Below are 23,676 nucleotides of genomic sequence, written 5' to 3'. Positions count from 1 at the left end.
AACGACTGTTATATATGATATACAAAAAATTGGCTATTTTGCCAAGCTTAAATTTCCTTCGACTTATAATGCTACTCTGCCCATAAAATTATATACGAAATAGAAAATCAAAATGCAAGTAGTATATATTTATACATTAAAAAAAAAGGTATTATATATTTATGTATTAAAATACCCGTATGGAAAAAGAATACTGCCCGACCCGACCCGACCCGACCCGACCCGACCCGGAGATTCGGGTACTCAACATTTTTGGATTTGCGTTCCCTCCTTCTAGGGTTTCAACTTACCAACCATCCAAACCAAAACCCTCTTTCATTCACTTCCATTCCCAATTGACTCTCGCTTACGCAACAACAATGGGCAAATCGAAACACAAGGACCCAGAAACACCTCCTGATGAGGAGAAAGGGAAAGACGACATCTTCAAAACCCTCTTCGGACACCAAAACGCCGTCGCTTCTCTCTTCTCCGACCAAAACCCCTTCAAGCGCAAGTTCGGAGACCAAACCCTAGAGCAAGCCCCGGCGAGCCCTGGAAATGGCGGCTCCGAGCCCGAGAAGAAGAAGAGGTCGAAGGCCTCGGTCTCCGAGGAAGCTGTGGGATTGAGCGGGAAAGGAGACGAAAGCGATGTCTCAGAGAAGAAGAAAAAGAAGAAGAAGAGGAAGAGAGAGGAAGTTGAGAATGAGTACGACGCGAAGAAATACGGCTCTGTGGACGACGATGCCGAGAAAGGATCGAAAGCGAAGGTCGGAGAGAAGAGGAAGACCATCGATAATCCGGCCGAGGTTTTGGTTCCTCAGGAAGGCTTCGACGACGAAAGTAAGCTATTGAGGACTGTGTTCGTCGGAAATTTGCCGCTGAAGGTCAAGAAGAAGGGTTTGATCAAGGAGTTTTCCAAATTCGGCGATGTCGAGTCAGTCAGAATTCGGTCTGTGCCTATCACCGATGTGAGTGTTTTTCTTTCATTCCGGGTTTTTGATACAAAGTCTGTTTCTTTACGATAATTATTTCGTGTTTTGTTTAGACCAAAACGCCGAGGAAAGGAGCCGTTATTACGAAACAGTTCCACGAATCTGCTGATTGGTAATTCCTTTTTCGCTGATTAATTTTTGGCTTTGATTTGATAATGTCGGAGATCTAAGCCTGTTCATTTTTTGAATTTTGGCATTCCAGTAATTAACTCGTGTACATAATTGAGATCAAGCTTGTAGTACTGACTCGCCTAGTAAGAGTCTTGGTCCTTTGTTTTTTGGTTACCATTGATGATTGAATTTTTTTCTGGTGCAGCGTTCACGCGTATTTGGTTTTCAAGACCGAAGAGTCTGCACAGGCAGCTTTGTCCAATAACATGGCTGTGGTTAGTAATAGTGTTGGTTTTAAAGAAAACGTTTAAGCTTTCATGAACTTGAAATCTCAATGTCTGACCGAAGAATTCAATACGGTTCAGGTTGAAGGCCATCACATCAGGGTGGACAGGGCTTGTCCTCCTCGCAAGAAAATGAAAGGGGATGAAAATCCTCTCTATGACCACAAGAGAACTGTTTTCGTCGGTAATCTTCCGTTTGACGTTAAGGTGATTTGGTCGTTGCGGTTTTTTCGCTACTCGATTTATCGGGACCCACTGTCGTGTGTTGATTGCGCTCGGTTTCTGCAGGATGAAGAAGTGTACCAGTTGTTTTGCGGTATCAAAGATATGGAATCTAATGTCGAAGGTGTCCGCATCATCCGGGATCCGCACAATAACCTTGGAAAGGGCTTTGCATATGTCTTGTTTAAGACTAGAGTATGTCCTCATCTTTCTATGAATGCCCGTCTATGAGTAGTACATTACATGAATCACAGATTGTATAACTCATTTTATCGTCCGAAGTAGCAATGTAGTCGCGTGGCAAGTCAATTTTCAGTTTTTGCTACTTAAGTCGATATTCAATCTGATGAAATTTGAGTTAGATGCTTGGCTATACTTGTAAAATAGTCTGATATTGGGTTTTCAGATTGGTTGATTTTTGGATTCAGCTTGTTTTTATCAGTAGCAAAATTTGAAAATAGAAAGATTTACAAGCTCTTGAGAGACCTTTCTCACTTCACTGTTATGTATATAGCCTATATTTGATTGTTGTGTCCACTATAACTACTCAGGAAGCCGCTCATTTGGTCGTGAAGAAGCGAAATGTGAAGCTCCGTGATCGAGAGCTGAGACTCTTTCACGCGAAAGCGGATTCCACACCATCCAAGCGGAAGAACCCCTCGACACCCTCTGACAAATCCGGTTCCCCACCCAAGAAATTCCGCGGCTCGAGCTCCGGAGATGGTGGTAAAAATAACAAGGGCTTCGCAGCAAGTGCTTCTATGTCGTACCAGGGTTTGCAAGCGAGCAAATCCGGGGTCCAAAAGAAGGTTGCGAAAGCCAGGAATCGGCCTGAAAGGCATCTCTCGAAACCAACAGCGCCGAAGGGGAAAGAGAGGGGTCAGAAGGGTAAGAGACCCACGGTGGCTGCGAGAAAAGCGAAATCTAAAGCTCTCAGGGAAATTGGGGTTTCCGATAAAACGGGTATGAAGCGCAAGATGGAGAGTCGGACTCCGGACAGTGCTCACAGGAAGAAGAAAGCTAAGAAATTCTAGTCAGAGAGTTGTGATGATAAATGTTATACTAGCATAGCATGTAGTCTTCGTATACTGCGATGTTGGATAGAAGAATCTTTGTTGAATTTGCTTTTTCTTTTATTCGGGGTTGATATTGATTTTAATTTTTTTTCACTACATAAAATGTTTCAGTGTCATTATTCAGGAATTGTCATTTAAAAAAAAATTGAAATATATATATATATATAGCACAACGGTTATATTAGGTAACTGAGTATAACACCTCCTCCTATGAGCAGAACCATTTAAAAAAAAAAAAAAACCTGAGTAGCATATACAAACGTTGAATCCTTTTGAACAAGGAAAAAAAATGACAAGAATGACAACAAATTGTGTTAAGTTTCTGACGAATAAAGATAGTGCACATTGAGTTTGGGCGACTCAATTTACTTATTCACATTGAGTTTGAGCGACTCAATTTACTTATTCACAATATCTTTGGTGTTATATTGTTCCTACAATAGAAAACTTACAATAGTAAATGGTTTCTACTTCATCTTGAGAAAAAATAACCCAAAATTTAAATTTAACTATGAATAAAGAAAATATAAATAAACTTTAACTATGAATAAAGAAAATATAAATAAAATTTAACTATGAATAAAGAAAATATAAATAAAAAATGAAACTAAATACAAATCCTTGATAATCAATTAGCTAAAATTCGTCAAGCCACGTTAGTGTTGTGGCTAATATTTTTTTTTTATAAAAAATAAAATTCTTACTCATAAATCTCAAACAATTATATTAAAGGGCTATTTTGCTAACTAGCCAAATCAACCTATTAATATTAAGAGAATAGCCAAAGTTTCAATTAATTAAGGGAATAGCCCAACTAATCTAAACTACCTAAATTACCCTTTCACACAACTCTCTCTCTCTCATCTAATTAAACTTTCTTCCATGGCGACGCCGACGAAAGAGCCCAAAGCCGCCAAAAATCTTCTGGTTTCGTTCCTCGCTTTCGTATCTCCGATCGTCACAGAGTCCAAGCGAATCTCCGAGATTTCCATTCCCATGGCGTTGACCGGTCTCCTCCTCTACTCCCGATCCCTGATCTCCGTCCTCTTCCTCGGCCGCCTCGGCGCCGTCCAACTAGCCGGCGACTCCCTCGCCGTCGCCTTCGCCAACATCACCGCCTACTCCGTCCTCTCCGGCCTCGCCGCTGGAATGGAGCCGATCTGCAACCAGGCCTTCGGCGCCGAGAAGTTCAAGCTCATCGGCCTCGCCGCCCAGAGGACCTTCCTCCTCCTCATCCTGACCTCGCTCCCGATCGCCGAAATCTTGCTCCAAATCGACTCCATCCTCATCCTCTTCACCCAGAGCCCCGAGATCGCCCCCGTGGCCAAAGCCCTAAACCTAACCCTAACCTCGGGTTCGTTGGAGGTGGAGAAGAAGAAACAATTCACGAATCGGTTAATTAATTAACCTACTGGAGTGAGTTACGTTAATTAATTAACTGATTCGTGAATGATTTGAAATTCACAAAAAAATTGCAAAAATCATAACTTAAGTCAATTGATATTCAAAGCATTCAATTAATTAACCTAATTCCGAATTCAATCATTTAGTAAATTAACTTTACTCACAAAAAAATCAAAACCTAAACTAATATTCAACCAATAAGTTAATTAATTAACCTAACTCACTCCAGTAGGTTAATTAAATTAACCTATTCGCGAATTTACCAAGGGCGTTATGGTCTGAGCCGAAAATATGGGCTATTTGCTTAATAAAATGAAACTTGGGCTATTCCCCCAATAAGAATGACAAACTTGGCTAGTTACAACAAATTTCACTATATTAATTACTTATTTAGATCAATAGTCACATTTTCCCTACAAATAACTATTGTGTTTGTACATGTATTCGTCGCCTTTGATAATAATAAAAAAAAATGTATTCGTCACCTTTGATAATAAATAAATGTAATCGTCACTTTAATGTTGGTCTTTATTACATTTTTGAAGCGTCTAGTTGCTTTAGACCATCTTCAATATATGTGTAATCTCTATCTTAGAGATAAAGATAGAGATGGCTCGTCGTATCACGAGATTCCGACCCGCTCTCCCTCGAAGAAGCGGACGAAGACGATATCTCTACAACCATGGCGTCCCTACACGACAGGGAAGACGAGTCAAAAACCTTTTTCTCGTTATCAACCCCCTCGGACTCAGGATTGGGATACACGCATGATTCATCATAAGCCATTACAGGGCGGTCCCATCCGATCTCTGGGACATGATACCAAACGCGACTCCTGAGGAAAGGAAACGTGGACCCATCCAACAAAGTAACGCTATCGGGATCAGGCTCCGATCACCGAACGACGCGAGGGTCAAAGCTTAGATCAGGACGCGCAAGTCCTCCCATAGCCCTAATGAAGTTGAGAAACTAAGATCCCTAAAGTCCGAAGGGTCCGAATACGAGAAATAAAGGAAAATACCGATCGCCGAATAACGATCTCAAAACAAAAGGAATGTATCAGATCAATGATAAAAAGACCTTACCCGCGAGATTGAAGATCGGAAGATCCGAGCAAAAAGCGAGAGACCTAAGAGCACAATCTGAATAAGCAGATCAAGCCGAGAACGCTCCGAGACTAAAATTTAGAAGAAAAAGCAAAATGAAGTCAAAAGTTGAGAAAATGCCTTATATAAAGACCTCACGAACGGCGAGGATTAAGCTTGTCCAAGAAGCCAAACACATCTGACCGTCGAAGCAAAAAGACGCTACGGTTCGGTAATGCCAAAAGACAAACGACGCCGTACGATGTCCTGCAAAAAGAAAAAGGAATGAAGAATTCTACTCGGATCGTCCCGAGACAAGTAAGCAAAGATGAACACGGTCACGAAGCAAACCGAAATAGTTCCTTACCATTTTTGCTAAAAATACTAAGAAACTGAAGGGCAGCTGTTACGGGATAAATTAGTCAGACTCCGAGCAGGATAGTCGGACTCCCGAGCAGCGAGAAGAATCTAGCACCGAGCTCAGGTTAAGTAAACCCAAGGGCCATCCATTGAAAAGGAACGAACCGTTCATAAGTTAAGAACGAAACCCACCGATCAGAACTTCGGAGAGAAGAGAAGAACGTGGGTCAAAGACTAGTCAAAATCAATAGAAAACATGTTTCAAACTCTAAAACGCACACCTTGACGGTTCAGGAATCATACGAAGAATATTAACCGTCCACCTCAGCGAGAGGTAAGAGGCAGTTACCCAAAACCGTCCAGAACGTGGGACTGATCACCCCACGTTCCCCAGAATAACCGTCAAAGACACGACCGCGAGGCCACACCAGACGAGTATAAATAGAAGCTGCAACACAGAACTAAGGACGAACTTTTTCACACACTTTCTTTTACTTGAAACCTCTAGAAAACACTGCTCTCTTGTATTAGATTCGTCTGTATAAAGAGAAAGTCTTGCCTAAATCATCTCTGTACTCGGAGCCCTGGTACTCGGAGTCTGTGTATTTTCGTGAGATATTGTTGTACTAATTTTACAGGTCAACAGTTGGCGCTAGAAGGAGGGGGACCAGCTTAAGAATATGGCTAGTTCGTCCACACCCGTGAACGCTGTCTCTAACCAGGAAACGGAGATAGAACACCATAACCGCACCCTGCCTCTCACCTCGGAAGAAATAGCTGAACTTCTTCCGGAACCCAGCCTCGAAGAACAATTCAGACAGATGCAAGAGCGTCTCTCGGTCTTAGAGGCAAATAACAGGGAATTGAAGAGAAGACTGCAGGCGAAAAAGGTCACATTGCGAAGCGCGATAGTGATCCCAGATGAAGAGCCCTCACACCGGTCAGGGAAAGAACCCATTGGGCAGGATCCGCAGGTTAAGAAACCTCGGAAACATGCTAGGGATCGGTATGAGAGGATGGAAGATGATTCTGAGTCTGAGAAGGAGCAGTACAGTCAGGAAAAGATTCCTGATCGGTACCAGCCTACCATGGACAAAGGTCATTCAAGCACTTTCAGGCACATCTTAGAAAGCTCGAAGACCGAGGATAGTGCAAGCACCAACAAAACAAATCTTAGAAGATTGGAACGTCGAATAGAAGAGGTAACCCTAGGTCAGAAGGAGTCTAGTCCAAAAGTTGGAGAAGCTGTCTCCCCTTTCACAGCACGCGTGTTAGAACACCCGTTGCCTGATCGTTTCAGGATGCCAAGCATCCCAGTATACAATGGAAAGACCGACCCGGGGGACCATATAGACACATTTTCTTCTTGGATGCTGCTGCAAGGAGCCGGACCAGAAGTTATGTGCAGAGCTTTCTCTATCACTCTAACTGGCTCAGCCAAACGGTGGTACAGAAAACTAAAGCCAAACTCCATAGGATCCTGGAAACAGCTATCTAGAAAATTCATGGAACAGTTTGTCGGCTCCAGCTCAGGAAAAACTCCCAAAGAAAGGCTACTAGCGGTGAGACAAGCCCATGACGAATCTCTAAAAGATTTTATTAATCGCTATTCGGAGCAAGCTCTTCAAGTTGACGATCTGAACGAAGACTTTAAGCTCTTCGGGATCTCCTCCGGCGTCCGAACAGAATCAGAATTCTGGTGGTCACTTCAGAAGACTAGTCCAAGGGATTACAACGATTTTATGAAAAGAGCTCAGAAGTATATCAATGCAGAGGAAGCAAGGCTGGCGGCAAGAAAAGCAAAGCCACCAAAGAGTTACCGAGAAGAGCATAGGGAACGACACTCTGAGGACAACCGCCCACCAAAGAAGAGCCGGTCGGGAGCGGGACCTCTGAAATCTTTTTCCAGTAAGTTCGATAAATATCATAAGCTCAATTCCCCGATAGAGGAGATATTTAGTCTTACACAGGACAAGGAAGATTTCCCTAAGCCAAGGCCGATCAAGAAAGATATCTCAAGGAGAGATAAAACAAAATATTGTGCTTTCCACACGGACATCAGTCACCGCACTGCCGACTGTTTCAACCTCAAAGAAGCCATAGAAGCTCTAATCCGAAGAGGAGCGTTGAAGAAATTCAAGGCCGAGCAAGGGGAACAAGAGGAACAGAAAGGTGAAGCGTATGCTGAAATCTCACTCATAGTCGGAGGACCACATGTGGGAGGAACTTCAAGGAGCGCTCAAAAGAACTATGTAAGGGAAGCCTACGCAGGACCCCGCCAAATCTTGTTTACAGCCGAGCAGAGGCCTAACAAGATAGCCAAACCTAGCTCGGAGCCTATCACCTTTACGACAGAAGATGCTCGGTGTGTGATGTTTCCTCACAACGATCCATTGGTTATATCAGCTCTTATCGGCAACAGGAACGTACACCGAATATTGGTGGACACCGGGAGTGCTGTCGACGTGCTCTATGAAGACACGTTCAATAAGATGGGTCTTAAGCAAGATGCGTTGGCTCCCTCCCCTGAAAATCTCTACGGCTTCACAGGAGACTCGATCCAGCCTAAGGGATTAGTCTCACTCCCAATAACTGTGGGGGATAGCCCGAGGAGTAAAACCACTAACACAACGTGGATAGTGGTCCCCGGAAAATCTTCGTTCAACGCGATCATTGGCAGGCCGACCTTGCAGTCCCTCGGGGCCATCGCATCGGTAGAATATTTGAAGATGAAGTTTCCTACCGAACACGGGGTAGGTGAAGTAGTCGGAACTCAGGCTATAGCAAGGAGCTGCTATGCGAATTATCTCAAAGAGAGTCAGGACAAAGACGTCCACAAAGTTATGATGATCGACTCGGACTTCGACCCACGCCTTCCGAGCCGAGAAGAAATTGGCCCAGGAGACGAAGTCGAGGAAGTCGCCCCAGATCCAAAACAACCTGAGAAGAAGCTCAAGATTGGAAAATATCTTGAATCAGGTACTAAAAGTAACTTAATAACTCTCTTATCTAATAGCTTAGATATATTTGCCTGGTCACAGTCCGACATGACGGGGATAGATCCTCAAATAGAATGTCATAGGTTAAATATAGATCCTAAAGAAAAACCTATCAGACAAAAGAGAAGGGCTTTAAACTCCGAAAGGTATACAGCCCTAAAAGAAGAAGTAGACAAACTGATTTCTAACGGATCAATAAAAGAAACTAAATATCCTAAATGGGTAGCCAACCCCGTCCTGGTCAAGAAACCTAACGGGAAATGGAGAACTTGTGTGGATTTTACAGATCTGAACAAGGCTTGCCCTAAAGATAGTTTCCCTATGCCGAGAATAGATCAGTTAGTAGACGCAACATCAGGCCATGAAATCCTAAGTTTTATGGATGCCTACTCTGGCTACAATCAAATTCCTATGTATGGTCCCGACCAGTATCACACGGCATTCATAACTGATCGGGGGCTATACTGTTACACGGTAATGCCCTTCGGGTTAAAAAATGCTGGAGCAACATATCAAAGATTAGTAAATCAAATGTTCGCTGAATTACTCGGGATTACGATGGAAGCATACATCGATGACTTGTTTGTTAAAAGCCGAAAAATAGATTAACATACGAATGATCTTAGAAGATCATTCAAACTTCTAAGGCAATATCGCATGAAATTAAACCCTCTAAAATGTACGTTTGGTGTCTCTGCAGGTAAATTTTTAGGTTTCATCGTTCATGAACGAGGCATCGAAGTGAATCCAGAGAAGATCACAGCCCTATGGAACATGAGACCACCACGAAATATCAAAGAAGTGCAAAAACTGACAGGATGCATAGCTGCATTGAGTCGCTTTATCTCACGGTCTACCGATCGAAGCATTCACTTCTTCAATGTACTCATAGGCTCCAAGGAATTCGAATGGACCAAGCAATGCGATGAGAGTTTCGAATCTCTAAAAAAGCACTTGGCATGGCCTCCGACTTTAAGAAAAGTGCAGGAAGGAGAGCCCCTGGAGATTTACCTAGCCGTATCGGAGCATGCAGTAAGTTCGTCGCTGATCAAGAATGAGGGAAAACACCAGGTCCCGGTTTATTATACTTCGCGGCGCCTTAACGAGGCGGAAGGAAGATACCCGGAACTCGAAAAGCTGGCTTTCGCCCTCATTACTGCTTCTCGGAAGCTAAAACACTACTTCCTCGCGCATCCGATTACAGTCCTCACCAATTTCCCACTGCGCCAGGTGCTGCAAAACCCTGACGTATCCGTAAGGCTGATGAAATGGTCGATTGAGTTGACACAATATGATATACGCTTCAGCCCCCGACCAGCAATCAAAGGGCAAGCAGTTGCTGACTTCATTGCAGAGTTCACATACAGGCCAGTGGAATTCCCGATTTGGGACATGTATGTAGACAGAGCAGTCAACGAAAAGGGGTCCGGTGTCGGCATTGCGCTATCCAGTCCAGAAGGAGACAAGGTAAAATTCGCTTTAAAATTCGATTTTAATACTTCAAACAATGAAGCTGAGTACGAAGCTATGATACATGGGCTACAAATAGCAAAAGATTTAGAAATCAAAAAGCTCAAAGTATATTCGGATTCTCAGTTAATTGTTAATCAAATGAAATGTGAATTTCAGGCAAAAGGCGAAAAGATGTCGCTATATGCCGAGAAAGCTAGAAACCTAGCAAGCAAATTCGAACTTTGCGAAATCACCCAAGTCCCCAGAGCCATGAACGAAGAGGCCGACGCATTAGCGAAGCACGCCACTCAAGGATCCGACTCGGAGTCAATCCCAGTGATCAAAATTAGGCAGCCTAGCATTGAGCAAGCCCCCCATGTGCTTCAGGTCGATCAACGAAAATCTTGGCAAACCCCGATCAGGGAATACTTGCAGCACGGAGCTCTGCCCAAAGAGAAAAATGAGGCTAGAAGCTTGAAATTCAGAGCTGCTCGATATTTCCTCGAAGGTCAGAATCTCTACAAAAGAGGATTTTCTCAAGCTTTACTCATATGTCTAGATGAAGACGAAGCCGAGTACACTCTCAGAGAAATCCATGAAGGGATATGCGGAAGTCACATCGGATGCGAAGCATTGGCACAAAAGATCATCCGGCAATGACTCTACTGGCCAACGCTAAAGGCCGATGCTCGGCGCATGACGCAAAGATGCGTCAAGTGTCAAAAGTTCTCAAACATCCCGAGGCTTCCACCTAATCCGCTCATCTCCCTCTCATGCCCGATCCCATTCGCAGAATGGGGAATAGATCTAATCGGAGCTTTGCCAACAGGCCGAGGCGGATGCAGGTACGCAATTGTAGCCATCGACTACTTTTCAAAATGGGTTGAAGCCGAGCCCTTAAATAAAATAACAGCACATGCAATTGAGAAATTTGTATGGAAGAATATTATTACTCGGTTTGGAATACCAATCAAAATAGTATCCGACCACGGAACTCAGTTCGACTGCGATTCTTTCAAAAGTTTTTGCGAAAAATATGGCATTAACAAGGTTTTTTCTACTCCAGTCAGACCACAGTCCAACGGCCTAGTGGAAGCAGTCAACAAGACAATAAAACATGGCTTGAAAACAAAGTTAGGCGAGCAAAAGACAGAATGGGTGGATATGCTCCAAGAAGTTCTCTGGTCATACAGAACCACCGAGCACTCCTCAACTGGCGAAACGCCTTTCTCCCTCGCATACGGTTCCGACGCGGCCATACCGACCGACGTCTTAATACCAACAATAAGGAGAGAAAATTACTCAACAGAGGTAAACAACGACATTCTAAAAATTAACCTAGACCTGTTAGAAGAAAAAAGAGAAAACGCCATATTAAGAAATCTAGCTAACCAGCGAAAGGTTACTCGGTATTTCAACATGAAAGTCCGACCAAGATCATTCAAAGTTGGCGACAAAGTCCTCAGAAGAGTTTTTCTCCACACAAAAATCCACCAGGAAGGAGCCTTCAACGCAAGCTGGGAAGGACCCTACATCATCCGAGAAGACTTCGGAAACGGGGCCTACCGACTACAGAAATTGAGCGACGATATGGAGAAAAACCCCTGGAATGCTGAGCACCTTCGTCGATTTTACGTTTAACCTTTTTTTTCAAACATTCAAAAAGCGGCTTGGTCGCAACTGTTGTTTTTACTTTTCAAAAAGCGGCTTGGTCGCATGTATTGTGTTTACAATTTAAAAAAGCAGCTTGGTCGCATGTACTTATGATTTCTAAAAATTATTTATCTTTCGTTTCTCTACTCGGAGTTAAATCACATTGTTTTTATAATTTCAACAAAGTAAACTGGGCGGCTGGTTAACTAGCAAACAGTTGTTTAGAAAACGTAAAATTTAAAATATACCTAGTTATACTTTACTTTGCCAAAATTCAAAAATACTTTTTACTTTTTCTTGCCGAAGTCAGAAACACAGATAAATTAACATGAAATATAGATCCGACCAAGGATCAATTGTTCAAAACCCGAGCGGGTTAACAAAAATTACATAATAAAGATCCGACCACGGATCAATTGTTCAAAACCCAAGCGGGTTAGCTGAAAACAGAATGCAAAAGAAAATAAAAATCTACTCCTGATCGGCTCCTCCATCCGCGTCATCGCTAGCTCTTGATTCCGAGTCCTCATCAAGGTCCGTAGTATCCAAAGTAGGATTCTTCGGGCCGAGGATCCGAACGGCCTCGTTCATCCCAGCGGCATAAAGGTCATCGCGCATGTTGCAATAATCCTCGGAAGCCTTGTATTCTTCCACCGCCGCCAAACGAGCAGCCTCGAGATCTGCTTGGAATTTCTGCGTGAGCGCCGTGAGCTCCGATCGGGTCTTCACTGTCTCGTCCCTGGCCACATCCCTCTCCTTGAGAAAACGATCGTTCCGTTGTCTCAAAGACGTGAGCTCGGAGCCCAGTGATCCGACAAGGCCGACCATACCAACGAAAACCTGTAGTAAACAAAAGGTCAGTTACAAAATTGGTTAAGGAAAGGAAAGAGACACCGACTAGTTGAGTAAAAACGTACCGAAACTGCGGAGTCGGTGACCTGGTTAAGCCTCTCTAAAGGCTCAGACCCGAGAACCGCTTGGGTCTTCTCGGCAGGAAGATGCTCGCGAAGGAAGGTAACAATCGGATTCAGGTGGTCGGATGCAGAAGAGGGTTCGGCCGGGCTCGGAAGTTCCGAAGCCTTTGAAGCAGACGCGGTCGCCCGCTTACTAGCAGCCGAAGCCTTGGAAGCCTTAGTATGCTTCGGGTTAGGAGGAACCTGCTCGGGAGCGGGTCTCTTCTTTGCCATCCGTGCAATTTCTGTTAAGAAACAAAAAAGTAAGAACGAGAAAAATTTGAACATAGGCGACTTGATAAAAGGCGAATAAAATGCTCACTCGAGTAGGGATAATAATAGTATTCCTCGAGCAAGTCTGGGTCCGACAGCACAAACGTCGACCGATCACCCTCCGAAATGTCAAAGATCTCTGAGTGGAGTGGCCGCTCGTCCTCGGGATACTGTGGAAGGGAACCTGGAACCAAATATGAACATATGAGAAAACCAGAACAAAAATCTGGCCCGGTTTATCAAATAAGAATTCTGAACCAGAGTCACACCCAGTTCCGAGAACGAAGCTCTTATGGGGCACCTCTCATAAGAGGCATTCCCTTCAACCCAAAAGAAATGGTCCTTCCAATTTTTTTGGCTGGTCGGAAGGCGGGTGACCACCTTAGACTGATCATCATTGGCCCGAGCATATTAGTAACCATGCTACCCTGGAGCCGACTTAAACGAGTAATACTGCAAAAAATCTTGCAAAGTAACAGGGCGATCATAGACTTTCGCCCATAGCACGGCCATCCCAACAAAAATCTTATACACGTTGGGGACGAGCTGAGTAGGGGAACAACCCAGGTCAGAAACAAACTGGGAAATTAGAGGATGCATCGGCAACCCTCCGATCACGTTCAAAATAGCCCTATTGAACGCTACCTTCCCGGCAGGAGGCTGATCGGCCCTCTCATGTTCCAAAGGCGCCGAGATGATAATTCCCTCGGCTATCTCAAATTCCTCCCTCAGCTCTCGTATATATTTCTCGGTAACCCGAGAAGTCCAAACCTTGGCCGAAAACTGGCCCTCTTTCCATTCAAAGACCAAGGCCACATCCTCTTCCTCTGGGAGATCAACCCCAAAGGTCCTCCCACTCGGACCCGGAATACCCTGAGAACAGCCCTCTCCTCGGTCTTGCGAAAGAGAAAGGCTCGTCGTATCACGAGATTCCGACCCGCTCTCCCTCGAAGAAGCGGACGAAGACGATATCTCCACAACCATGGCGTCCCTACACGACAGGGAAGACGAGTCAAAAACCTTTTTCTCGTTGCAAAATTTAGAAGATCAAGCCGAGAACGCTCCGAGACTAAAATTTAGAAGAAAAAGCAAAATGAAGTCAAAAGTTGAGAAAATGCCTTATATAAAGACCTCACGAACGGCGAGGATTAAGCTTGTCCAAGAAGCCAAACACATCTGACCGTCGAAGCAAAAAGACGCTACGGTTCGGTAATGCCAAAAGACAAACGACGCCGTACGATGTCCTGCAAAAAGAAAAAGGAATGAAGAATTCTACTCGGATCGTCCCGAGACAAGTAAGCAAAGATGAACACGGTCACGAAGCAAACCGAAATAGTTCCTTACCATTTTTGCTAAAAATACTAAGAAACTGAAGGGCAGCTGTTACGGGATAAATTAGTCAGACTCCGAGCAGGATAGTCGGACTCCCGAGCAGCGAGAAGAATCTAGCACCGAGCTCAGGTTAAGTAAACCCAAGGGCCATCCATTGAAAAGGAACGAACCGTTCATAAGTTAAGAACGAAACCCACCGATCAGAACTTCGGAGAGAAGAGAAGAACGTGGGTCAAAGACTAGTCAAAATCAATAGAAAACATGTTTCAAACTCTAAAACGCACACCTTGACGGTTCAGGAATCATACGAAGAATATTAACCGTCCACCTCAGCGAGAGGTAAGAGGCAGTTACCCAAAACCGTCCAGAACGTGGGACTGATCACCCCACGTTCCCCAGAATAACCGTCAAAGACACGACCGCGAGGCCACACCAGACGAGTATAAATAGAAGCTGCAACACAGAACTAAGGACGAACTTTTTCACACACTTTCTTTTACTTGAAACCTCTAGAAAACACTGCTCTCTTGTATTAGATTCGTCTGTATAAAGAGAAAGTCTTGCCTAAATCATCTCTGTACTCGGAGCCCTGGTACTCGGAGTCTGTGTATTTTCGTGAGATATTGTTGTACTAATTTTACAGGTCAACAAAGAGAGATACCATATAGTTGATGTACACTTTCACAAATAGCTGCACTCAAATTGTACACTTAATTTTCGCTCAAAATAAGTGAGTGAGACATCTGTTTTCTTTTTGAAAAAGAATTCATACGGAAGTTTATAGAATTCAATTGCCAAATTTCCGAAATAAGAGTTCACTAAAAACGAGTGTGGTACCTAGGATAGCTTAGTGGTAATTCCACACCATCTCCTGTGTGGAGGTCATGGGTTCAATCCCCACTGTAGCGAAGCTGCCTTCAAAAAAAAAAAAAAAAAACGAATGTGGAATTTCTATTTTTGAGTGACAAAAGGGTGAATTAGACATAGTTTGGAGATATCACAGAGTAAACAAACATTAGCTAAATTGGGATCTCTCAAGTTTGAGGTGACTGATTCGATACATCACCGGGTGATGTATCGAATATCCCGCCCCTCCCGCTCCCGCTAACAACGGACTCCTGTTATTTGGCCAAACGGGAGACTCGTCCCGTTAAGTAACGGGACGGGAGCGAGAACCCCGCCTAACGGGATTCGGACCTTGTTAGGCATTAAAAAAAAGAAAAAAAAATGTTTAAAAAGATTATAAATAATTATATAGAAGGATGTAATTGAAAGGATTTTAAACTAAGTGGGTAGAAAAAAAGAATAAAGAAGAATGTAAATTTAAAAATGCCTCCTAAAAAAACTTCACCGACCCCTAAAAAAGTGCGACGACGAGGATAAAGAGCACCCCTTTCCTCGTTAATTATTTGAAAATTTATCCCAGAAAAGGGCTGGGATATCCCTTAGTTATACAAGTTAGTCTAACCATTTATGTTTACATTTGCAAAATCAACTTCAAAATCGTCAAGAATATCGAAGCACATGAATGTTTCTTGTGCTCGATTTCTATGTTGAATCCAATCCTTACCACACGTCAATGCTTCGACCATCTCCAGTTTCAAGCTACATCTTCTATCGTTGATGATGCGGCCCGCACTACTAAAAGCCGCCTCAGATGGCACGGTTGAAACATGGATGGTGAGGATGTCTTGTGCCATAGATGACAAGACCGGGAACCTCCTCGCATTCTGTCTCCACCAAACCAATAGGTCGATGGCTTCGTCATCCGGTTTGACCCACTCATTCCGATCGTACTCTTGGATCTCCGGATGGGACCGTGCGTCGGCTGGGCTCGATCACATCTGACTTGTCACAGCTTCTTGTTGTTGAGGCGATGGGCTGTAAGCGGGCGCGTTGACGAAGACATTCGTGTATTGGTGTCTTCTTGGATATTGCGTCTGTGTTTGAGATGCTTGTGCTCGATATTGCGGTAGGAGTTTCGCCTCGTATACCCTGAAAAGATCATAAAAAGCTTGCACGATCCTCGCGAGATCAAGTGCAACATAATCTTGGTCATCGAAATGGTTTCTAATGTACTTTAGAAATTTTTTTAAACCACCAATTTTACATCGGCAGTCTAGAATGGCTCCAAAACCGTATAATAATGGAACCTTTCCAGCCCCCTAATATTTTAAAAACTTGGCTATCATTGCTTGAATACAATCTTCAAAAATTGTTTGGTTTTTATATTTATCAAGATGCACAGCAATTGCGGTCATAGTATGAAGACCGAGAAAAGAGATAACAAGTTTCTTTGTAAAAAATGTCGAGAAAAGAAACAAATGATTCAGCCATCCTAATATCATACTCTTGATAGCGTCATCGCCATGTTCGCCGTTAATGTAAGAAACAATAACATCGACATAATGCTCGGATAAAAAGTTGGTCAAGATAAGAAAGGTAGAATTCCACCTAATTTTGTTTTCTAGGTGAAATGTGTGCTCTTGGAGACCGTTTAGTCTAAGGCATATCTCTTAAGCTCATTACTCTAGAGGTTGAACTATTTATCCAACTAATGTAATTCCTAATCTTGTTGATCGAATGGTCATAACTAGCGGCTCCAGCTTGAACTATGAGGTTTATGATATGGGTAGTACATCGTTGATGCAAAAGGGTATCGTCACAATGAAGTTTCTCCTTTAACTCTCTAATCATGGCGTTGTTGCTTGTGGCATTATCTAAGGTAACAGATATAATCCTATCGGTCAAACCCCACTTAGGTATAGCACTAACTATGATGTCTAAGATGTTTTCACCAGTGTCAGAACCTTCTATCCTCCTAAAGGCTATGATACGTTTGTTGAGGTTCCAATCGTCGTCTATATTATGCACTACAACACTCATGAAATCCATCTTTGATTGACCAGTCCAGATATCCGAGGTTAAGGCTACGCTATACCTACCAGATGATATTGTGTGTTTCATTTGTTCCTTTTCTCCTAAAAACCATTTTAGAATAACGGATCTCAAGGCTTTCCTAGACATTATTTGAACGTTTGGAATCATAGAACTCATGAATCTAACGAAGCCTTGAGATTCGATATGACTAAAAGATTGATCGGTGGAAACAAAATATTCTACTAAATCACGTCTAAAGCTTACAGGATCGATGTGACTTACCTGGCTTGACGAGGCTCCAGACTGATTCCCCTGGCAGTGCCTGTGATGACTCCACAATAGCGACGTCCCGACTCTTGTGTTGTGAGTGCTGAAGATTTTGCCACAACTGTGACATTTTCTGGCTTTTTCGCCGTTCGCAATCACCTCTTCAAAGAAAGTCCACACAACGGACCTAGCACGACGCCGTGGTGGTTGTTGTTGTTGAGGTGGTTGGTGTTGTTGTTGACCACCTTCATGTTGTTGTTGTTGTTGTTGTTGTTGTTGTTGTTGTTGTTGTTGTTGTCGTGCTCGTCGTTGTCGTGTCTCCTCTTGTTGTTCACGTTGCCGAGGTCGTGGAACTTGACTTCGACGTTGAGGTGGTGGTGGTGGTAGGTATTCTTCTTCCTCCTCCTCCTCTTCTTCATTTGGATTTTGGGTTTCATCGTCATCTTCTTCTTCATTTGGATTTTGGGATTCACGATAATGTTGCTCGAATTCTTGAAATGCTTCAAAAGCCACTTCGGATGGCAGAATTTGAGCTTGATAGGCTTGCTCGGGATCCATTTAAGGGTAGTATGGCACTTGGGTGTTTGGAATTTCGGTGAATTCCGAATGGCCGAAAGTATGAGCAACATAATTTGGATCGAAAGAGTATTGGGTGTTTAGGTCGGGGGCGGTAGTAGGAGCAACATATAGATTTTAGAAATTAATGGGTTAAAAAAAAAGGCCGAAAATTGCAACGGCTATAATACAACGGTAACAATTTTCAACGGCTATTTTTTTTGGGCCGTTGGATCTTTTGATCCAACGGCCGAAATTAAAAAAAAAAATTAACGTCCGGGACTAATAGGATCACCGTATCCCGTTAGTCCCATTAACGGGACTCCCGTCCCGTCCCAATAGCAGTAACAAGAGTCCCGCTCCCGTTACTATTCCTAACGGTAGCGAAGATTCCGTCCCGTCCCGCTACCGTTAGGCCACGTTTACATCACCCTTAATATTACTTACTCTACAATAATATAAGATTAGATCGTAAAATTAAATTAAATTATTAATTAAAATAATTAAAAAATTCTTAACTAAAAGTATAAAAACACCAAATGTTTGAAAAAAAATAAAATTCCTCAAAATTCATGTTGGTTACACAATTACCCTTAAACACAAGGTATTTTGCAATATATATTCCCTTTCGTTACTAATTGCCATTTTTATCATCCTCCATAAAGTTCGACAACGTGTACTCTCTCATTTGGAATAATTGACATCACGCGATCGAACGCGTGAGCTATATTCAAACTATAAAATTCCGTCCTAATATGTATGACATTGACATCATCAATATTCCCGCTATAAAATGAAACATAACTGTCGAAATCTTTGTTAGGTAATGAATAACTTAATTATAATACTTAATTATAATACTTTAGAATATCATATTTTCATTGAAGCGATGCTTAGGCATATTCTCTTCAGAAACTTGAACTTTACGTTCTCAAGCTCTTTACGCCTTCTTTAAGCGTTTCAGTCTTTCTCACAAATAATCAATCCAAACCTTAAATGCACATTTTCTTTTACTCTAATCCTATATTTCTAGCATTAATATTCAACTTAAGTTTGTTTGCTTTTAAAGCTAAAATAACAATCCAAAAATAAAACCAAGGAAATGAAAAAAGTAAAATAAAAAAAAAAAGATCAAAGATATCCAAGTTTTGTGTGTGAATGCCAAATGATTATAAAATACTTATTAAGGACTTAACGATGGCAAGTTATAGCAAAAACAACACCTAATACTTTCAAGTCTTCTTCTTTTTTTTTTTTCTTTTTTTTTTAATGTCAAGTATACATATGAAAGAAAATCAGTTCATTTCCTATCACTGAGATAAGATTTAACCCATTACATTCCTCCACAACCCACTTTCCTTCTCTCGCCAGCCATCTTCGAAGGTCTTCGATCTGCAACAATGAGATAAGCATTTCTTCACAGTCCGACCCAATTTGAGGGTTTAAATGATACCACAGTGAGTGAGAAAAAAAAAGAGGTACCGAAAAGACGCCTCAAAAAAAACACGGGTCCATGTTTCGCCTGCCTTCGAGCCCAGGCAGAGCGAGGCTCGCTCCTAAGACGACTTGCCTTTGCCCACCAGAGTCGGGGTAATCGAGACAAGCCCTATGAAGAACAATGTAGCAACTGAAGTGAAATCATAAAGATCGCCGATGGATTGTAGCTCTCCAAGTGCTAGTCCAGCCTGCAATGCAAGATATGCATTATAGTTTTATGGACTCAAAATGGGGCCCAAGGGACGGGCCTGGCCCGTTTATAGCCGGGCTCGGTCCCAATTACGCACCTTGACGGTGACATAGGCTGCGGGTATGAGACCGATCGAGGTTCCGAGAAAGAAAACATGATAAGGCACGTCCACGATCGGGGACGCAAAATTGATGAACGTGTTCGGCAAGGTCGGGGTCAATCTCAGGAAAAGCATGTAGTTCAACAATCGGTCTCTTCTCTTGGCCACCTGAGACTCGTCGATACAAAGCAACATTATCACTGTATGGTTCCAAATACATAATAATGAAGGGCTCTGAAAATTTACCTTTAATTTTTACTCTTTAGTGTTAATACTCGAACTATTAAGCAAGTCGTATTTTGGTCCTTAAATTTTTATGTTTTGTGTGGAGCAAACAGTCCTCATATTACTGATTTTGTAGCAGTTTAGTTTTATTTTTTATATTGGTTGTCAACCCCTCAAAAGCTTACAACAAATATTAAATTTTAATACACTAGTTTATCATTTTTAAAAAGCATCATGAAACAAAATCTTATTCTAAGAATCCGAATTCTTTCACTTCTATGCAGTGCTTCTCTGGCCAGAATATACTTTACTTAATTTCATTTATAAAAGTTAAAGATTGTTTTAGTGCTGGTTTTCATTTTCACAAAAAAAAAAAAAAAAAGAGCATCAATTTCCTAAAAACCAACTAAAATCCTACAAAACCATTATATCAAGGACATTTTGCTCCCAAAAAACAAAAAGAAGCCTAGGGACCTAGCTGACACTCACATAATAGTTCACTGACTAATTTTTTTGCTCAAAAGCCTTATAATTTTTACCTGAGATTGAAAGAAGCTCAATTTGTTGGGCCAGAGCGAGAAGACAATGGGGCGGCCGATAAGCTTGGACAAGAAGAAGCAGGAAGAAGCACCGGCGGTGGCTGCAAAGACGACGAGAGCGACGCCTCTGAATACTCCGAAGAGAGATCCGGCGAGGAGAGACATGAACACAGTCCCGGGGATCATGAAAGTCTGCATGAAAATGTAGACCATGCAATACCCAACTAGGACCTGTGCAGTGTAGTCGCTTGTGTAGCTTTCGAGGTTATCTCTGCTCAAAACATATTCTAACAATAATAAGACAAAGACGAAACTCACCAAAGGTTCATTATAGTCCATTGTCATACCATCAATTTGTACATGATTCAATGTTTCTCAAATTTTCTCAGGAAATCAAACCATTTGAATTCAGAACCAAGTAAGACTTGTAGTTTGATTATGGGTTGAATGAATCAAGTTTCATTGGTGATGCAATCTGCTGCTATACATGCAAGGCTAAGACTTTTCATAAATGTCATTTGAATTTCATAAGAACCGGGAATGGAAATTAAAAGATAAACGATCAGGGTTTGACAAGAACTAAGACTTATGTCTCAGTTTTACGAAAACAATCTGTTTTCCCCATTTAGGGCAAACAGAGATCTGGCCAAGCAAATTACTCTTTAGGAGGAATCAAATGGAATTTACTCGTTGAATTGTTAACAACACTGGAAAATGAAAAAGTCAAATCCCCTAAGATAATAAATAAATAAATAAATAAATAAATAAAAGCTAAATCACAAATTGAAATAATTTGAATCACCGAATAAACACAAGTTGCCCAAAATAATCTTGGCATTATAGTGAATCAAAACAGTCAATGAATCGAACAGTCCATCAACAACCCCATTACCTAAAAGAGATAATTCGTTACATGCATGAACGAATTAGGTAGGTAAGGAAACGAACTATACCTAAGAACCTGAAGATCTTGGAGCGTACGAGGAAGCTTGAGGAAGCTGTAGTCCGAGGAAGGCATGGTGAGATAAACGCCGAGGAATCCGAGAAAGAACCCCAAAAGCACCGTCGAAGCCACGGTGACCTCGAAGAAGCTCAATGGAAACTTGAGAGACTCAGATCTCTTCGCCTCGGTTTCAACGACGCCATTTTCAGGTCTCGTTTCCATTTCTCTCTCTCTCTTTCAAAATGTTTTCTTTCCGTTTTCCTTGTTTCTTTTCTCGGGGAAATGGAAAGAGAGAGAGAGAGAGAGAGGAAATCAAAAGACCACGAATTTTCCTTTTGAAGCACTTCTTCTTCTTCTTCCTCTTATTTCTTTCTGGTTTTGTTGTTTTGCTTTGTTTTTTTTTTTTTTTTTTAATTCCTATTTTGTTTGTTTGTTTTTTTGTAGAGAGAGAGAGAGAGAGATGAAGAAGAGCAGGAGAATATTCCTGCTCGTGAAGTTTAAATGCAAAAAGAAAAAATAAGCTTGTTTGAGACAAAAGAAATGGAAAAAAGGGAAAAAGAAATTTCTTATAATTCATTACATGATGTATAGGCAGTATAGCTATTTATTTACTGTTATTTAATGAAACGATAAGTTGAACCTTTTTTTTATTAGTGATAATTTGAACTTAAATAATTTTCTTTTAAAAAAAGGTGTTTAAAAAATGTGGAATCTAATTTTTAGTTATTTTTAGGACAAAAGAAGTGTCCTGACTTCGGCTGTAAGGGCATATGTAATGGATTTTATTTATAAAAGTTTTAGAAACATTGTAATGGGACATTCCCAAAAAAAAAAAACTAAATAAATAACATAGTTAAGACTTAAGAGTAAAGTACACTTCAGTTCTTGTTTTTAGGTTCCCATATTGGAAAATGGTTACAGAAAAATTTGTTGTGATTCAGGAATATTATTAATTGGATAGTGAGTGTAATCCATGATAATAAGCATTTGAAGTTGGAATGACCATCGATTGCCATTTTGGCACGAACTCCACCGCGTAACTCGCTCTATGGACAAGTCAACGTCAATGTCCAATAACTCACTTTATAGAAAAAAAAAATTCATTTTATTAAAAAAATAGTTCATCAAATCGAAATAAATTAAACAAACTATTTTAGTTAATTTTAATTTATTTGCATATGATCGAAATAAATTCAATTAACTGTTTTAGTTTACTTTTGCTTAATGAACTATTTTATTGATAAAATAAAATTTTGACTAAAATCTTAAAAGAAGTTAGAAAAGAGAAATTTCATTTTCTAGACTCGAAAGTAATGAAAATATATCAATTAGAACCACTACTTAAAAAATATCCAAAATTGGACTTTTGTACTAATTTCGGACGAAAATACCTTCGATTCAAAATAAACCCTCTCCCATCTCTTTCACTCTCACTCTCTCACTTTCTCTCTCTTGCTCTCCACACCAAAGATCCGACGCCCACACCATTCCGATGCCATCCACACCAAATTCGACCTCCTCGGACGCCCACCACACGAAATCCGACCGAAACCACCACAAATCCGACTCCACCACACCACTTCAAGGTCTCGAGCTCTCAAACTTCCTTAACTCAAAATGACAAAAAAAAGTTTTTTTAAATTTTTTTTTTCATGGTTTGAGTAGTGTAGGATTGATAGGATACAAGATTTTAGCGCTTATTAGTTATTTTAGGTTGATTTGAATGTGATTTAGAGGTAAAAATAGATTTAAAAAAAAAAAACTGGAAATTTCCGATGAAGACCATCCGAATCCATCGGATTCGATCGGATCCGACCGAATCCGATGGATTCCGATGGTCTTCATCGGAAATTTCCAACGAGTTCCGAAAGGATCTGACCAATTCCGACACGTTCCGACGAGTTCCGATGGTTTGAGATTCCGACGAGTTTCGCGACCGTTATTGATTTTTTTTTAATAATTTAAGATAATTTGGTGTGTGTTTATGATAAATAAATTAAAAAATAGTTCTTTTTTATTTATGAACAAAATATACTAATAATTAATTGTTTTTTTTTCTAAATAATGATTAGTTGTTTTTTTTTTTAATTTTGAACAACATACTAATAATTAGTTGTTTTTTTCTAATTAATAATTAGTTGTTGTTTTTTAAATTATGGACATCGTGTTTTTTATGTTAAATTTATTTATACGATGATGATATTTTGTTTTATGTTATATATTATGTTATATTACAAAAAGTTAAATGAATTATTGTTATTAAGGTTTTAGTTATGAGATCTCTTTAGTTATTGTATAAAAA

The 23,676-nt window shown here is 41.2% G+C and overlaps 4 protein-coding genes across 4 annotated transcripts; 3 read left to right on the top strand and 1 right to left on the bottom strand.

Annotated features, from left to right (window-relative positions):
- The first annotated feature begins 290 nt into the window (after positions 1 to 290).
- On the top strand, positions 291 to 2,760 carry LOC149404776 (RNA-binding (RRM/RBD/RNP motifs) family protein). Its single transcript, XM_089606929.1, has 6 exons — positions 291 to 950; positions 1,028 to 1,086; positions 1,291 to 1,360; positions 1,451 to 1,576; positions 1,658 to 1,786; positions 2,143 to 2,760. The coding sequence occupies exons 1-6, from the start codon at positions 360 to 362 to the stop codon at positions 2,623 to 2,625; spliced, it is 1,458 nt and encodes a 485-aa protein (XP_089463055.1). The 5' UTR covers positions 291 to 359; the 3' UTR covers positions 2,626 to 2,760.
- Positions 2,761 to 6,532: 3,772 nt separating this feature from the next.
- Positions 6,533 to 9,124, top strand: LOC149404775 (uncharacterized). The gene is made up of 5 exons (XM_089607667.1): positions 6,533 to 6,718; positions 6,817 to 6,963; positions 7,229 to 7,424; positions 7,812 to 8,333; positions 8,538 to 9,124. Exons 1-5 carry the CDS (start codon positions 6,533 to 6,535, stop codon positions 9,122 to 9,124), a joined length of 1,638 nt encoding a protein of 545 aa, XP_089463793.1.
- A 1,035-nt stretch (positions 9,125 to 10,159) lies between these two features.
- LOC149404774 (uncharacterized) lies at positions 10,160 to 10,627 on the top strand. Its single transcript, XM_089607666.1, has one exon. It carries the CDS (start codon positions 10,160 to 10,162, stop codon positions 10,625 to 10,627), a length of 468 nt encoding a protein of 155 aa, XP_089463792.1.
- Positions 10,628 to 18,985: 8,358 nt separating this feature from the next.
- LOC149404773 (SNARE associated Golgi protein family) lies at positions 18,986 to 21,812 on the bottom strand. The gene is made up of 5 exons (XM_089607147.1): positions 21,385 to 21,812; positions 20,432 to 20,702; positions 19,665 to 19,835; positions 19,363 to 19,565; positions 18,986 to 19,272 (listed from the first exon to the last, which is right to left on the bottom strand). Exons 1-4 carry the CDS (start codon positions 21,594 to 21,596, stop codon positions 19,437 to 19,439), a joined length of 783 nt encoding a protein of 260 aa, XP_089463273.1. The 5' UTR covers positions 21,597 to 21,812; the 3' UTR covers positions 18,986 to 19,272; positions 19,363 to 19,436.
- Between the last annotated feature and the right edge of the window lie 1,864 nt (positions 21,813 to 23,676).

Source organism: Urtica dioica, chromosome 2, assembly GCF_054948205.1.
Source record: "Urtica dioica subsp. dioica isolate 48M chromosome 2, U.dioica_male_clone48M_v1_H2, whole genome shotgun sequence".
Lineage (NCBI taxonomy): Eukaryota > Viridiplantae > Streptophyta > Magnoliopsida > Rosales > Urticaceae > Urtica > Urtica dioica.
This window is presented reverse-complemented; position numbering and strand designations above follow the sequence as displayed.

Bases quoted from the DNA above. Each gene is read 5' to 3' on its own strand.
- LOC149404776 (XM_089606929.1), top strand. From the start codon at position 360: ATGGGCAAATCGAAACACAAGGACCCAGAAACACCTCCTGATGAGGAG. The intron at 951-1,027 runs GTGAGTGTTTTT...TGTTTTGTTTAG, and splicing joins GGTCTGTGCCTATCACCGAT to ACCAAAACGCCGAGGAAAGG. The intron at 1,361-1,450 runs GTTAGTAATAGT...AATACGGTTCAG, and splicing joins TGTCCAATAACATGGCTGTG to GTTGAAGGCCATCACATCAG.
- LOC149404775 (XM_089607667.1), top strand. From the start codon at position 6,533: ATGGAAGATGATTCTGAGTCTGAGAAGGAGCAGTACAGTCAGGAAAAG. The intron at 6,719-6,816 runs GTAACCCTAGGT...TGATCGTTTCAG, and splicing joins TGGAACGTCGAATAGAAGAG to GATGCCAAGCATCCCAGTAT. The intron at 7,425-7,811 runs GTAAGTTCGATA...TCTTGTTTACAG, and splicing joins ACCTCTGAAATCTTTTTCCA to CCGAGCAGAGGCCTAACAAG.
- LOC149404774 (XM_089607666.1), top strand. From the start codon at position 10,160: ATGTCGCTATATGCCGAGAAAGCTAGAAACCTAGCAAGCAAATTCGAA.
- LOC149404773 (XM_089607147.1), bottom strand. From the start codon at position 21,596: ATGGAAACGAGACCTGAAAATGGCGTCGTTGAAACCGAGGCGAAGAGA. The intron at 20,703-21,384 runs GTATAGTTCGTT...TGTTTTGAGCAG, and splicing joins CAAGATCTTCAGGTTCTTAG to AGATAACCTCGAAAGCTACA. The intron at 19,836-20,431 runs GTAAAAATTATA...GACGAGTCTCAG, and splicing joins TGAGCTTCTTTCAATCTCAG to GTGGCCAAGAGAAGAGACCG.